Genomic DNA, 16430 nt, shown 5'->3' with positions numbered 1-16430 from the left:
AGAAGTTCCAGACCTTTTTTTATATACGACTTGACATTTCTTGATTACATATACAGCAGAGCCATCATTTTCAAGGCAGCCATTGTCACAAGCCTGACCCATCTGGAACTATAATTGACAGTCAAATAATGCTTAATATTCTTTCTTTATGTGAGGACACATTTTATTCTTACTCCCCACCCCCACTCCAATGACCTGGACCTCATTACTTTAAAAACCTATATGTAATTGTACTTATTCTGTGTGCTTATTTTATGGTTTGGCTTTTTATGTTTTATGGTACTATACCAGCTGCATTGGCTCCTGGTGGAGTACAGGATCAGGTTTAAGGTGCTGATTTTAACCTTTAAAGCCCTATACGGCCTAGGACCCTCGTACCTATGGGACCGCCTCTCCTGGTATGCCCCACAGAGAAACCTACGGTCTGCAAATAATAACATCCTCAAGGTCCCAGGCCTCAGAGAGGTTAGGCTGGCCTCAACTAGAGCCAGGGCCTTCTCGGCTGCGGCTCCAATCTGGTGGAACGCTCTGTCACAAGAGACTAGGGCCCTGCGGGACCTGACATCCTTCCACAGGGCCTGCAAGACAGAGTTGTTCCACCAGGCCTTTGGCCAGGGCGCAGCCTGACTCCCTCCTCTGGCAACCTGCACAGAATCTTGCTTAATTAGTTGCCATTAATTCGATTTTAATTGATTTTTATAATGAAATATTTTAGAATGTGTGAATATCTGATAGTTTGATAGTTGTTAGCCGCCCTGAGCCCGGCTTTGGCTGGGGAGGGCGGGATATAAATAAAATTTATTATTATTATTATTATTATTATTATTATTATTATTAATTTCCATCTGTTATGTAATTATTCTTGCCTATTTATATACAATTAAAAAAAAATTGTAAAAAAATTTACCCACCAGAAGTGGCTTTCATTATCCTAAAAACCTTTAATTTGCAACTGTGTCTCTGTAGGTGAAGTTCAGCGAGCTGACAATCGACATGTTCCGGATGCTGCAAGCTCTGGAGAGGGAACCTATGAACTTGGCATCACAAATGAGCAAGCCAGGGCTGCAGGCAAGTCCCCTCGTCTTTCAGCCCTGCACTCACCAGGCGAGGCAGTGGAAATTTATTTTAACTTTGGTTTGAGATCAGTTGGAATTCCACGTTGAGCTAATTGTATAGATCTGAGGGGCAGCTGTGCTGAGATGAAAAATCTATAACCTCCTTTCTTTTAGTTACATATGCTGCTTGTTTCGTTCTTTTTTTATATAGGAGACCACCGAAAAGCCAGCAAGAAGGGAAAACCCTCACAAGTACTTGCTGTACAAGCCAACCTTCAGTCAGCTGTACACCTTCTTGGCTGCGTCGTTTAAGGTGTGTGCCAAAGGAGGAGGTGCCTCTTTCTGGTGATAGAATATCCCAAATAGTGAAGGCTCATCCTATAGGTTGCCCCACCAACCTCAGTCTGCCATAAGTCAGCCAGCATCTTCCTGCCTTCTTACTTGCAACCACTCTTGGGGGGGCGGGCTGCCTGTCAGCTCCTTCATCAGTCTCAGTGTATTCCCTTGAATAACTCAGCAGGGATGAGAATGGGAGCAAAACTAGAATTAGGAGGTTCTACCTATTGTTGGCTCTGGCACTATTTACTGTTGGCCTCCATGCCTTCCGCCCCACCAGCCACCACTACTCCTAAAATACCATTTTGCCGAGTCAAAATGCAAGTGAGCAGGTGTGTCTCCTGAGAACAAAAGGTGTTTATGGAGCACAATTGAAATGAATAATGACAAATTTTAAAAACAAATTTTAAAAATACCATCATTGCTATGAATTGAATTTTATTCATCTGTTTAAACTGTTTTATACACCTTTGCTTTGGAGAGCTCAAGGCAGCAAGCAACAGCAATTTAATTTTCAAATTACCCTGCAGTGAATGCTTAAAGCACAGCAATGGAAGACAATTGAATACAGCAGCAATAAAAAATTATTCACAAAACCAAAGGCAGTTTCAAATTGGGGGGCGGGGACAACCACCACCACTACCATTAGATAAGGGAGCAGTTTCCAGCCCAAATGTATTTCTAAAGAGAGATGTTTTTTTTATACCAGCCTATTAAAGGCCACTGCAAGAGGAGATGAGGCCGGTTTCCCTCAGAGTTTGTACAGTTGGACACAAATTTAGAATTAGGTAGAGGAGAGATAAAGGGAGGCTGTTTCGCCTCTTCCAGAGATGGGTGGGTTGAAAGAGGGATTGTTGCTCTTGGTTTATATACAGTCATCCTGACTTAAATAGGTTTTTGTAACAATTTAATAAGGACTGTCAAACCTATTTGAACAGAAGCAACAGCAAGACAAAAGAGGTTTCTTTGAGCATTGCCTGGAGGTTGGCAATGATTTTTTTTAATAAAAAAAGTTGAAAGTGGCATATGAGTGAGATGCGTCACTTCCGTGTTGCTTTGCCCCCTCCCAAGCATTCATTCATTCATTTAGCAGTACAGTGGTGCCCCGCAAGACGAACGCCTCGCAAGACGGAAAACCCGCTAGACTAAAGGGTTTTCTGTTTTGGAAAACAGCCTATGGGCTTGCTTCGCAAGACGAAAATGTCTTGCGAGTTCCTTCGGGGTTTTTTCCCTTTTCCCCCCTTTTCCTAAGCCGCTAAGCCACTTATCAGCTGATCCGCTGATAAGCCGCTTAACAGCTGATCGCTAAAAGCCGCTAAACCGCTAATAGCGCTAATCCGCTAAGCTGTCAATGGGCTTGCTTCGCAAGACGAAAAAACCACTATACGAAGAGCCTCACGGAACGAATTAATTTTGTCTTGCGAGGCATCACTGTATATGCCGCTTGGTTGTAATGAAACCTCTGTTTACAGGAACCATTAAACAGATCAACAGGAAACCCAACTGTTTTGTGCTGATCATTTTAATGGAAAAACATCAGAACTTACTGTCCCTGGGGTTTGCCAACACCACTCCAGAGCCCCTCCTGAACAGCATCCCCTGTCTGTCTCTTTGGCCCAGCACCAGATGCAGATCTCCTAAGCCCATTCTAAGATTCTAAGATCAATAGGTTTTCTTGTAAAGGAGATAGTATAGCCTAGCGCTGTAACAAGTACCCAGATGGACACGGCTGAGTTAGGTCAGGCCCACCCAACTCACCCATCCAAGTCTTGGTAATGCGTACCACATCTGCCCTTTTATCCACTTCCAGTTTGTGGGTGAGCATGATCTTATTGTGGACTGACCTGGCATTCAATAACAGCACCATTGGACCAGAGGGCTAAGAAGTAAGCTACCAGCAACTTCCAGATGGGTGAAATGGCAGACAAGAGCCTCTGCCCCAGTTGTGTGGAAACAGGAGAGGAGTCTCAATGGAGCTAGCAGTGGGAAGGACACTAGAACTCAAAGATATCCAATGAAGCTGAATGTTGGAAGATTCAGGACAAATAAAAGGAAGTGTTTTTTAAACACTTGGAACTATGGAACTCACTCCTGCAGGAGGCAACAATGGCCACCAATTTGGATGGCTTTGAAAGAGTATTAGAGAAGTTCATGGGAGGATAAGACCATTGATTTCTACTAGCCACGAAGGCTATGCTGTTTCTCGATGGTCAGAGGCAGTAAATGCTTCTGGATAAAAAGGTAAAGGTAAAGGACCCCTGGACAGTTAAGTCCAGCTAAAGGTGACTATGGGGTTGCGGCGCTCACCTCGCTTTCAGGCCAACGAAGCCGGCGTTTTTCCACAGACAGCTTTCCGTGTCATGTGACCAGCAGGACTAAACCGCTTCTGGTGCAACAGAACACCGTGCTGGAAATCAGAGCGTATGGAAATGCCGTTTACCTTCTCACCGCAGCGGTATACCTATTTATCTACTCGCACTGGTGTGCTTTTGAACTGCTAGGTTGGCAAAAGCTGGGACAGAGCAACGGGAGCTCACCCCATCGCGGGGATTTGAATTGCCAACCTGCTGATCAGCAACCTTCTGCATACCAGTTGCTGGAAGCCACATGAGGGGCGAGTGCTTCTAGCAGGGCTCTTATTATCTTATTAAGGATGGAACATTCCTTCAATCCAGTGCAAGTCCTACTGCTACATTTAATTTAAAAAACATTTTTAATATTCATATTGGGTTATCCTTGATACAGACAGCTTAAAATAAATGATATGTATCTGTATTGTGCATTAATAAACAAATGCCTACCTCCCCCCTCTCCAATATTCCCTCACCAACTCCCCTTCCCCCCCTTCTCCTGTCAAACTTTCAGGAGCTGCCTGCAAATAGTGTCCTGCTCATCTATCTGTCAGCCACTGGCGTGTTTCCTTCAGGTCGTTCGGATAGTGAAGGTACAAATAAAGGAATGCTCCCTGTCATGAGCAGGGCCTGAATTCTCTTTATGATCCACAATCTGATGGGGGAAGCCTCCAAATGCTTTTTCTCTTGGAGAATAAGCTGTGGGCTGGCATTGCCTTTGCTGGGTATGGCTGCCCAACAGGAAGTGGTGTTTGGATTTTCTTCTCATGTCTATCTTTGTGCCACACCTTAAGATTTTTCAGGTGTTGGAAGCATTAGCACCCAGTTCAGGTGCTTTACTGGGTTGGAAGATCTTCTTTGTGTGGTGAAGAAGTGGGGTGTACGGACCCCTATGCCATGCACACTACGTGATGCCCAGCAGATGTGTATCCCATACGTCTCCATTAGTTTCTCTCTCACCTTTTTCTCCAAGGAGCTCAAGGTGGTTGACATGGTTCTCCCTCTCATCATTTTATCCTCACAACAAGCCTGTGAGGTAGGTTAACCTTAGTGGGGATTTGAGCCCTGGCCTCCCAGGTCCTAGTCTGACAAACATTCTAGCCACTACACTACACTGGTTCTCCTTTCATGCCCCAGGGAGAAAAGAATGGACAACAAAGACATTTTTCAGCCTGAGGGCCACATTCCCTTCTTTGAGGGCTTCGAGGGGCCACATGCTACTGGTTGGTGGAACAATGATTGTGAATTTTTACCTTTGTTCAATAGGCTGGTTTCTATGTACAAACAATACACACAAACACCCAGCCTCCATCCACACAAGCAAGAGGCATTATCAGGGTTTAAGGACACGTTCCAGCCAGCCAAAACCATTCACAGTGTGAAGTGGAGCCAGTGAGGGTAATGGCCTGGAGAGAGGGAGAAAGTCTTAAGGGCCAGATAAAGAGCCTTGGAGGGTTTCCCACCTCTGCTGTCCAAACAGGTCTTAAAAGTGTTACGAGGCTCCATATGGAACACATCACAGTACTGGGGAGTGGCGTGTGCCTGATCTTCACTACACGAAGATGATAACCAGCCTTGTAAGTGTTTGGTAAATGGTGCCTCCTGAATGCTTCTGGGGCTCATTGTCCCTTTTATTTAAAAAACAAAACAAAACAGTATGAACACAAAGCCATGTTGATAGCACTCAAGTGCAGCCAAAGGATGACTGCTGGGGGAGGCAGGGGGCGTGCTGTAGAGATGGTGGATATTTCCTCACAATTCAAGCCCTTGTCATGACTTTGGTAATTTCCCTCCACCCCACCTCCACCCCACCTATCCGACCCGGAAGAATATTGGGATGCAGCTGCCGTCTGTGCTTTGTTTGTTGTTTTGTTTTTTAAGACAACTCCCCACCCCCCTCAAAAAATACAATCATGAAGATGATCCATTCCAAAAATTGGCTGAAGCTGAATGAATGGATCATACAAAGTGAAAGAATTTGGTTCTCATGGTACCATGTTTGCATTCAACAACAACAAAAATTCCTCCTAGTAGATGTCGTATTATATCTGCTCCATTCACTTAAAAGACTTGCATTCCTTTATAAAATGCATGCTTGTTTCATCTTTCCTTGCATGATTCACAAACCTTTCCAGATACTTATATTTAAAAAAACCCCACAAAAACACCTGTAACAAAAAGTTTACAGGGTCTTTTTTGCTGTGTACTTTGGTGCCAAATCTTTGTCCTCTCGCTTGACTGTGGTTTTTGTGGGTGGGTGGGTCTTATGCCTGCTGCATGAGCTTTTGTTGTTCCCAACATACGGTAGGACAAATGTCCATCTCCACCCTTTGTAGAGCTTCCTAGATTTTCTGTCAATGCTTCTGGCTCAAAGTGGGAGGTGAGCCTTGGGGACCATCTGTGCAAAATGTCAACCTCCTCCATTCTGCCCCAGAGATGACATTAATGCAGCTGGGACTCTAGAAGGGAAAGAGAGCTGGCCTGACTAAGTCATTGATATGGGGGAAAAGCAGAAGGGGTAAAAATAATTAGGGATAATTTGAGGAAGGGTAAATTGATAGCTGGTAAGAATAGGTCTGTCTTCTGTAATTGAACAGAGTTTGAGGAATGGACCTGCCTCTTGAGGCACCACAAGGCAGATAATCTTAGAGCGCTTGAACCATGAGAGGATGGAGTATCAGACAAAGAGAAAGGGAGGATAGGTCTAAGGAAAAAGAGAAGGAGGATAGGCTCTGCCTCACCCATGAAACTGCCCTGTAATCTTCTGAGCTCAGTAAGGCAAAGTTGCAATGGGAATATTCCTGATACTTGCTTTTGCACAACAAATTATTATTTTTTAATCAGTGTTTACTTTTGTTAGCTGCTTTGGTCTTTCCTTGGGAAGGTAAAACTGGTTATTAATCAGCAAGTGAAATTTGGGAAGTAAATGAAGAACCAGGATTGTTGTCTCAGCCCTTCCAATTGTACCCATGTACAAAAGTCAGCCGAAGATCATCCTTGTCAATCCACGTGGCCAACACAGACCAATGCGGCATTGCTGAATTCAGCCTTGTAATGATAATTTTAAAAATATTGGACTTGCACATAGCTACCTGCAGTCCACATGATTGGCTTTCTGAGCTGAACGTACTGGGAAGGGCAAACAGTATCACTTGTTCCCTAGAATGTTACAGCTTCAGGAGCATGGAAAGCAGCATTTGAGGGAGGCACCATCTGCATTGTACAGTATCTTTAAAGCAGTACCATACCACTTTAATAACTCATGGCTTCCCCCCAAGCATCCTGGGAGCTGCAATTTATTAAAGGTTGTGAGACTTGCTAGGAGACACCCCCCCCCCCTATTCTTCGCACAGAACTTCCATTCCCAGAGTACCCCAGGTAGAGGGAACTGTTAAACCACTCTGGGAATGGTAGCTTTGTGAGGGGAATAGGGGGGTCTCCTAACAAGTCTCACCACCTTAACAAACGGCAGTTCCCAGAATCCTTTGGGGGACCCCTGAGTGTTTAAAGTGGTTTGATGCTGCTTTAAATGTATAGTGCAGATGGAGCCTGATTCTAAAGACCGCATTTGACACCTGTCAAGTTTGCTATGTGAAATGAGTAACTGCGTCTCCAGGAGAAGGAGTAAAATCTTAGGGCCAAACTAGACATATTATAATGTCTCCACTGGGAAGAGATGGTTAAGCGCAAAGACCATTTGGAAAATCCCATTGTCTTGTGGGAAATGCTTGAATTCCCACTAGGCAGTTGTGAAGCTGATAGTGAAGCATGTTGTGTAAGTGGCTGTTGCCCAGAGTTGGCTCAAAAACCCAGCTTTTCCTTTTTTTAAGCTTCCCTTGGCATTCTCCCATCAGCGTTCTCTCTCTCTCTCTCTCTCTCTCTCTCTCTCTCTCTCTCTCTCTCTCTCTCTCTCTCTCTCTCTCTTATCACTATGCTGGTGGCTGGTATCCACAGCAAATCTGGAAAGGTTCTTCCTGACCTACTAAGGTGGAAGGATGGATTTCTAGTTCTTGGTTGTATTGATTTTGATTGTGGTGTGTGGGTTTAAACATGGTGTATATTGATCCTTCCTGTATATATGTGAAATAAACACGGTTTTAGTTAGAGAGGTCTCTAATGAAAAGGGCACAATACTTTTGGCCCTACACAATCTAAAACAGGGATAGTCAGCTGGCAGCCCTCAATTCCACCTATGGCAGCTGTACCAAATTCTAATCAAGATCATAGTAAGTTATATTGGGACGAAGTGAATCTGTGTTGTGTTTTGAATTCATAGGCTAAAATGAATCAAAAGCTAAAGGACATCTTGTATTGTCAAGATGGGGGGCAGACATTGGCCAAGTGAACTTCCATACCCATAATCCATTAGTAATCTGCAAGCTCTCCCAGATTCTCCTTTTTCGCCCAAATGGGGGCTGCTGTCCATATTCCGTGTTTGTTTCATTGCTAATACCTCGCTGTGTAGCTGCTGTTCATTCTGGCCTCCTGTTTGCATTTTCTGCAGGTCCCTATGATTTTGGGGGTGTCCTGACAAACAGCAACCGGGACATCATAAATGGGGATGGCATCCACAAGCGGAACCAGTCGTACAAAGAGATGCACTGGTGAGTACCATGTACCTGGAAGAGCAGGTGGCAGGAGCCCTCAGCTCTTGGAATTTAGTTACAGGACTTTTGCTGCCACATGGTTTCAGCATTTGTACTGGTTTCTTCCAACTGGGATTTTGAGGCTGATGCTTCTCCCACAACTCATACACATTTCCTATAAAGCCCTAACCTCAAGGGCAGGGCTGGGGGGTATTTTTCAACCTGCGTGCCACATTCCTTCAATAGTAACATTTTCGGGTGGCTGCATGCTGGTGGTGAGTGGACCCAAAGGCAGTAGGGTGAGCAGTGGAGGTGACACCTTCGTGCTGTAGGCACACACTTACATCTCTCCATACAGGCAAGCAACAAGCATTATCTAGCAGCTCTTCTTATGTTCTTGTGACCATGAACTCAGGCCTCTCTGTTTAAACTGGTGGGTGGAGGGTTCTGTTTAGGTTTGCTTAGTTTCCCTTAAGCGCTTTTATAAATAAGTACAGTAAATGGAAGGTTGTGATGGGGGCTAGGGAGACCCCTGGAATGATGTTATGTTACTAAGGAAGCAACAATCTCTTCCCAGGTTCCAAGCCTACTTTTGAACCATTTCTGTTCTCTCTTTTAGTCTACACCCTGGTGATCTCTATCCTTTCACGAGGAAGCCTCTGTTTATCATAGTGGACTCCTCTAACAGCGTTGCCTACAAGGTAACAACTTTTCTCCATCATTATCACCATCATTATTTATTTATATGCCTCCTTTCCGTAGTTAAGGTGTGCTCTAGATGGCTTACAACCCCAGAAAATTCACATAATTTGCTCTTGTAGGTACAAAAATGCAACCAAATTTAAAATCTTGAATGATAAAAAATGAAAACCTCTCAGTAAGTATACAGTAAAATTTAACCATTGTTCCGTAGATCATAAGATCTGAGAATAAAAACTAAGCAATGTAATCCCAATAACAGGTAAAAATAATGTATGTCAGAATTAAATCTTGACTCCAGTATTAATGCCTAAGCAGCACCCCCCATGCCAATAGTTTCTAGACATACTGGACAGCAGGACTTACTGGCCTCACAGGTCAGATAGTCTCTGGCCTCTCCAGTGCCAGCTGCTTTTGCAGCTGGAATCAGGGTGCTGCCCCCACCCCACCCCAGCAAAGCAAAGCAGGGAGGAGGCTCTTGCAAGACTCACAGATAAGATGATTTTTAAGATGTCTGTGTTTTGAGTGCTTCTAAAGTCAGCCCCTCTCCCTACACCAAAGTAATTTTTTAATGCATTTTACGTGTGCCATTTGTTGTAGATAGAACATTCTTGTAATGTGTATACACAAAATTTAAAAAAAACATAATGCCTTGGTAGTAGTAACTGACTTTTATAAAACACTAAAATGTCCTTTGTGAAACAGTGAAATACCCAACACATTTGGGATTTGGTACTGAGCTTACTTCTGAGATTTAAAGCACAATTGCAACTGGCCTTTTTAGAGTTCTCTAAGGTGATGTGATGTGTTAACCCATGGATAACTGCAGCCCCTTTGGAGAGACATAGCCATGTTAATGTGCCAGCAGCTGTGCTGTAACTTCCTTCCTTCCTTGTTTTGACTATTTCAGTTGTATTTTGCTCTTGCTAATTCTAGTTACCTTATTGCACATAATATATATATATATGAGTGTCTGTATCGCATGCCCTGGGTAGAGTAGCACAGAGCTCTGTGCTTAATCATCACTTTGACATTGAGAGGGAGAGAAGGGGGGTGACTATTACGCTGATTAGACCCAGCTGCTCTTTAATATGTTAACAAGCTTAGTAGGAATTAACTTAATGAATTTTAGTGGAATTGACACATTTGGAGGAGCGCTTGCTGTCTTTACAGGCTGAGTCCTGGATAGAAACTAGAACGATGCTTTCCTTCCTTTTCCCTGCCTAAATTTCCAACTTCCCCCAGCATCTCTTTTCCACCACGTGTTAGAAAATACTCATTTGGCTGGAAAAACTGAGCAGTCATCCGCCTCAAAAAAACATTTGCTTTGTCTCATTAGCTGTTGCATACAGAAAGTTAAATTTCATGTTGGGTTGTCCACATGACATCCCCTAGTGTACTGCAAAGACTTCTGTTACTTATTCAGAACATTTGTAGTCCACTCTTCTGCCAAAAAGGCTCCCACAGTGGCTTATGGACAAAAACATGACACACAAGGGGAAAGTGAAAGGGAAGTGAAAGAGGTGGGGCATTAAACTCAGACATTAATTCTTAATGTTGACATCCTCCTGTCTCTTGAGACACTGGAGGAGTTCGCCTTTGAGGGTGAAGTCAAGCAATTGGAAGGTTACAGTATCTGCTGTGGCAGTAGAGACTGAGACGGGAGAGACATGTTTTGTTGCATCTGGAGCAGATAAAGGCGTCCAGTTGTGCTGCTGCAGATGTGCCATGGCTCCTTTTTTATATCTGTGCTTCTCCCAGTGGTCATTCCTCCTCTGGTCACTGCTAGGGATACACAACTTGACTTTCTGCAGGCACCGCAGTCGTCTGCAACTGATTCCCACTCCAAGGGGTTGATGTTGCCAGCCTTCATGTCTCATTTGCAGACATCTTTGAAATGCAGATTTGGTCTGCCAATAGGCCTAGTGCCTAAAACCAGCTCCCCATAGAGCACGTTCTTGGGGATCCTGCCATCTTCCATTCTGTGGACATGGCCAAAGCAGCATAGATGTCTGAGACAGGAGTGTGAACATGCTGGGAATGTGGATTTGGGAGAGCATGTCTTTGTTTGTCCTCCCATGTGATAACCAAAGTCTTTCTGACACAGCACATGTGGAAGGCGTTGAGGTGTTGCTCCTGGTGGATGTAAGTTGCCCATGTCTCAAAACTATGCGCAATCCCTTCCACCCAATTCAGTTCTTGCCTTGTTATCCTTAGACTCAAGTTTAAATAATAACTTTAAATATGGAGACTTAGTATTTTTTTCTATTATCAGCAGCCCGATTAACAGTAGCTGACAATACTGGAAACCTATTGAAATCCCCATTGTAATCTCGATAAATAATATTTGGAAAATGGCTCTGCCGGGACACCTTACTCATCATAGAAGGGTAATTAAAGGCATTTCAAAGATAGACACTTTTGGCGAGACTTGGCTTCCATTCTTTTCCTTTATAAATGAGACAGAAGATACTTTTATTCCACACACAAAACAAGAATCTCTGTGGAGAGGATACTTGAATGGACAGTGTATAACTAAACGTATTGCCTGTGTACTGTGTACTGCCTATGAAACTTAATAATAAGATACCACTGGACAAAGTTACTGTATTTATATGCTGTTCTTGTATTTACGTGAAAACTAATAAAAATATTTGGATATTTTTAAAAAAGAGGGAAGTGTTCACAAATTTCAGGTATGACTGTTCTGGTGGTGTTGATTCAAGGCCACACTTTCTGCTTTGTACTAGGGGCCCTTTTTGACTAGAGACGGATCTTGCTCGCCACCAGGGAGTAATCCAGGTTGCAAGCAGCACTGTGGTAGTTCTGAGTGACACAAACACAATTTAGTTTTGATCGCCTGGTGACAGTCAAGTCCCTCTGGTGCCAGTGGCCTAACCTTGGGTGTCTCCAGAACACGGCAGAGAAGAACATGTTTGTGATGCAGAGGCATAGACATATTGCTAGGGAATTTTACCTTTATACTGAACATCCCACTCTTTCTTTTGTATGGGGCTCCCAGTAGCCCTCCTCTTCAACCAACTGATCAGGTTTACCTTTCCAGTAGCTTCCTATTGCTGTATGTGTTCTCAAACCAAACTGCTGAGATCTCTCTCTTTCTCTCGCTCCTCTTCCAGAATTTCACAAACTTATTCGGACAACCACTGGTGTGCCTACTTTCACCAACAGCATATCCAAAAGCGTTGCAAGGTATGAAGGTGTTTTTCCTCTGTAACAGGAGTTGAGGTGTTGCATTGTGTTCCTGTATTTTCAGCAACAACAAAAGTCAGTGGAAAGGGGGTATTAGCTTCCCAGCTTAAAAAGCTGCAGTGACACCTCCCCATCTCCCCACCCTCATTTGATCCCCTGAACCACAGTGAGCAGTTCTTTCTTTTTTTTGCAAGAACAGGGCATTTGTCGTCTGGAAGTTTACAATAAATATTTCACTAATGTACTTGTTGAGCCTTGAAATTGGCTGCCTGCAAGCAAACATGTGTCCTGGATGCTTGGTGAAACTCTGGTGCTTAGTCCTGTTGTTGCTGTTGCATTGTTCATTCCACTGCTGGGTAAAGAAAAAGCTCTTAGCCTGGTGCCTAGGGATTGATAAGAATGGCACCAGGCATGAGTCTGGGGAGAGCATTCCGCAGGTGGTACTACTGAAAAGTGTTGCCAGCCTCCTCACTTCTCTCAGATGCTCAGGTGGGGCACATAGAAAAGGACCTCAAATGAAGACTGCAGGGACTGGGCTGGTTTGTATGAGGAGAGGCAGTCCCTGAATTATTGTGCTCCTGAGCCTTGTAGGGCTTTAAAGGTCAAGGTGCAATCAGGCTCTTTATTTTCTTGGGGGATAGGACCATAGGCCAGAGGGTTGAGCACTTTCTTTGCATGCACAAAGTTCCAGATTCAATTCCTGGCATCTCTAGGTATGGCTGGTAGAGACTCCAGCCTGACACCCTAGACAGCTGCTGTCAGTCAATGTCTACAGTACCAATCTGGATGGACCCGAGGTCTGTGTAAGGACCCCTCTGCGGTATACATTTACAGCAGTAGTATACTGCTTCAAACAATCACAGTTTTCCCCCAGAGAATCCTGGGAACTGTAGTTTGTTATGGGTGCTAGGAGATTCCTATTCATGTCACAAATCTACAATTCCTAGAATTATTGTTTTTATTTATTATATTTATTAGTCACTTTTCGTAAAATAAATAGAGTTCCCTGGGAAGACTAATTGATTGTTAAACCACACTGAGAAGTGTATCTCTGTGAGGGGAATAAATCTAACGACTTTAAACACCCTAAGAAACTGCAGTTCCCAAGATGCTTTGGGGGAAGCCATGATTGTTTATAGTGGTATGATACTGATTTAAATATATAGTGCAAACAGAGCATACGACAGCTCCTTTTCTCCTTAACGTCCGCTGTCCTTGTGCTTCATGCAGATAAAATGTGGGGCAGGGGGGTGGTATTATCTCCTCTTCCTTTGCAGCGGTAACTGTGGTGGGCACTCTCTCTTAGGGTTTCTTCCTTGCCTGGACTAACGTTAACGGAAGTCTTTTTGGAGTGCCTTGTAATTAATTAGGGAGCGAAATATTTGATCAATTCGAAAGCTCTCTATTAACTTTCCAACCCATTTTTCCAGTCCCCATAACTGTAAGTGGTTCTCTGGTGTGTCGCTCTCTGAGAGAGCAGCCCCTTTACTGCTACTGGTTCCCAGCATGAAGTCCAGTCTGGTGACATAATTTGTGACACAGGAAGGTGGTGGTCAGCAGTGAATGCATGAAAGGAGCTGGAGACTTCACCCTTTGGCCTTGTTGAGGTAAGTTCTATTATGTGCCAAGAGGTTTTGAGTAAAAATAAATAAATATTGTTCCTGTGAAAAGAACACTAAATGAGGCTGAGTACACATCATACATTTTTTAAAAAACAACAACAGCATTAAATCTCCCCCCAAAAGAAACCTGGGAACTGTAGTTCGTTGTGGGTACTTGAAATTGTAGCCCCTGGATTCTTTTTCTTTCTTTTTTCCCAGAGAAGGGTGTGCTTTAAATGTATAATATGTACATAGCCTCAGTCAAAGGAATGATGAAAATAATAGAACTTACCCTTTTTCAAGCAGAAAACACCTACCAACTGGTGAATGTCTCCAGCGGGAGAGGGGAGGAAGATCGTTTTCTTGTTTAGTGCAATGTTCCTGCTGATCAAAACCTTAAATCTCTCCTTTTTCTCATTTTACTTAGTTGTACAAATTTGAAACAGAGCTAAGAGCTAGTCAAGTTTGAAGGATCAGCTTTCATTCTGGTGAATAATTGGGATGGTGATTGCTGGCAAAATAATTCTTCATATGTGTGTGTTTGGGGATTGGGTTGGGGATAGTTTTTTTCAAGGTATTGTGCTTCCTCTCCCCACTGGGGTAATAGTGCCTCTTTGTATTGGATGACGCTTTGGAGAAACGTTTTGCATTGGGTAACAGATAATCAAATAATACAGCTATCAGTGGGTACATCATAATTAGGAAACACTCCTTGATTGCCACAGCCAGGGTGTCTGCAGTGCTCAGTAGGATAGAATAGAAATGGGGAACCTTTTTGCAGCCCAAGGACCACATTCCCTTCTGAGAAATCTTCTAGGGTCCATATGCCAGTGTTGGGCAGGGCAACAAATGTAAACCTTTACCTTTGTACAGCAGAACATTTTCCTCACATCCTCACACATGCCCCTTCTTTTTCCTCCATCCATACAAGCAAAAGATGGTCTCAGAAATCAAGGGCATATTCCAGCAAGGCATATTGAGATGCGAAGCAGGGTCACTGAGGGTTGTGACTTAGGGAGATTTCCCTAAACCAGGTATATTTGGCTCCTGGGCCTAAGGTCCCATATCTTTGGATAGACAGATTTCTGCTGGTATCTTACAGAATGATAGTTCACATCATAGAATGGCTTTTGGTCCCCCACCCCCCCTTCCATTTGTCAACAGTCGAAGCCTGAACACCTTTCGGCAGTGTAAAATTTACCTTGAAATAAATCTGAGGGTTGTAGCCAATCCTACTCAGATTAGGTAAATTGAAATTTATGAGCATCGTTAATTTAGGCATGTTCATTTCAGTGGGTCTTCTCTGAGCACAACTTCTTTTGATACAACCTTGGATTTATAGGGAACCTCTTAGACCCTTGACATAAATTTGCTGCTCCTCAGTGCTAAGCAAAGTTTGTGAGACTTGGATAGGAGGGCATCTTTGGTGCATTTATAATAGTGCCTCCCTATTTATGTGTCATGGTAGATGCTGCTAACAGTGGGCAACCACCTCTCCTGTTTCGTATGCTAAGTGCATTTTGTGTTCATTTCCTTCCAGATCAGTCTCAGCGAGGCAGCCTCTTCACCTTCTTCCTGAACAATCCTTTAATGGCATTCCTATTTGTCTCTGGATTATCAAGCATGCGCAAAGGATTGTGGGACAAGTGTCATGATTACCTTCGCAAAATCAACCGGGATATTGCACAATTGCTGACTCATTCCCGTTCCATAGGTATGTACTGTAGGTATGCTTAGACCAAGGGAACCATGCAGCTGAAAATCAACAAAGATGATGAGTTTGTTATTTTTACTATAAAGGGCCGCATCTGAGGTTGTATCACATCTTAGTCCTATTCAGAGTAGACAGATGGATGTTAATGAGTCTGACTAGCATTAGATGCAACTCAGAGTCTCCTTTCCACTCCAGAAATTTAAAAAATAACTTTCTGAATTCAGCTTTTGTTTAAGAGCTGCCTTCTTACTTTCTGCAGATCAGGCCTTTCTCCAGTTTTTTGGAGACGAATTCCTTCGCTTACTTCTAACAAGATTCATCTTTTGCTCAGCTACCATGAGGATGCACAAAATCTTCCGGGTATTTATCTATTATTCATTTTATTAAAAAATCATAGTACTTGAAAATCTCAAAGCAGCATTGAACTCTTCCCTTCTTGTTGTCAAAACAGCTCTTTGATAGATGCTGACTGTGGATTGTATCCAACCAAGCTCTACTTTGAGTAGACCCAGTGAAATCAAAGCAGCCGTCAAGTTTTTAGCAACATTAGGCCCAGTCCTGTAGGAATGCTCTCCCTAAGGAGGCTCAGCAGGCACCTTCTATTTTAACTTTTCAAAATTTGCCACCAAGCACAGACAATTAAGAAAACATCTATGATAGTTATACTGATTATTATATTAAATTTTTACACAGCTTTCTTCATACATGTGTGTGTGTGTGTTTAAAAAAAAGGTAAAATTTAAAATCACAGATCATCAGCATAAATATATATTGTTTGTCCCTCTCTTCCTCCTAAAGGAGCTCAGGGGTAGCAAACAATAAAACAATAAAAACACCTTTAAAACAATTCCAGATACAAACTGGAAAAGAATCTCTAC

The 16430-nt window shown here is 43.2% G+C and overlaps 1 protein-coding gene across 1 annotated transcript in view; it reads left to right on the top strand.

The window, feature by feature from the left end:
• SCAI (suppressor of cancer cell invasion) overlaps positions 1–16430 on the top strand; it is a 90869-nt gene that overhangs the window by 68262 nt on the left and 6177 nt on the right. The window contains exons 10-17 of the mRNA XM_081896666.1: positions 967–1068; positions 1267–1368; positions 4257–4335; positions 8247–8346; positions 8948–9029; positions 12165–12237; positions 15379–15552; positions 15812–15912. Coding sequence (XP_081752792.1) covers positions 967–1068; positions 1267–1368; positions 4257–4335; positions 8247–8346; positions 8948–9029; positions 12165–12237; positions 15379–15552; positions 15812–15912 — 813 coding nt within the window. The remainder of the gene's footprint in view (positions 1–966; positions 1069–1266; positions 1369–4256; positions 4336–8246; positions 8347–8947; positions 9030–12164; positions 12238–15378; positions 15553–15811; positions 15913–16430) is intronic.

This window comes from Podarcis melisellensis, assembly GCF_964234715.1.
Source record: "Podarcis melisellensis genome assembly, chromosome: Z".
NCBI classification, from domain to species: domain Eukaryota; kingdom Metazoa; phylum Chordata; class Lepidosauria; order Squamata; family Lacertidae; genus Podarcis; species Podarcis melisellensis.
Note: the sequence above shows the minus strand (reverse complement) of the source record. Positions and strands in the feature narration are given on the sequence as shown.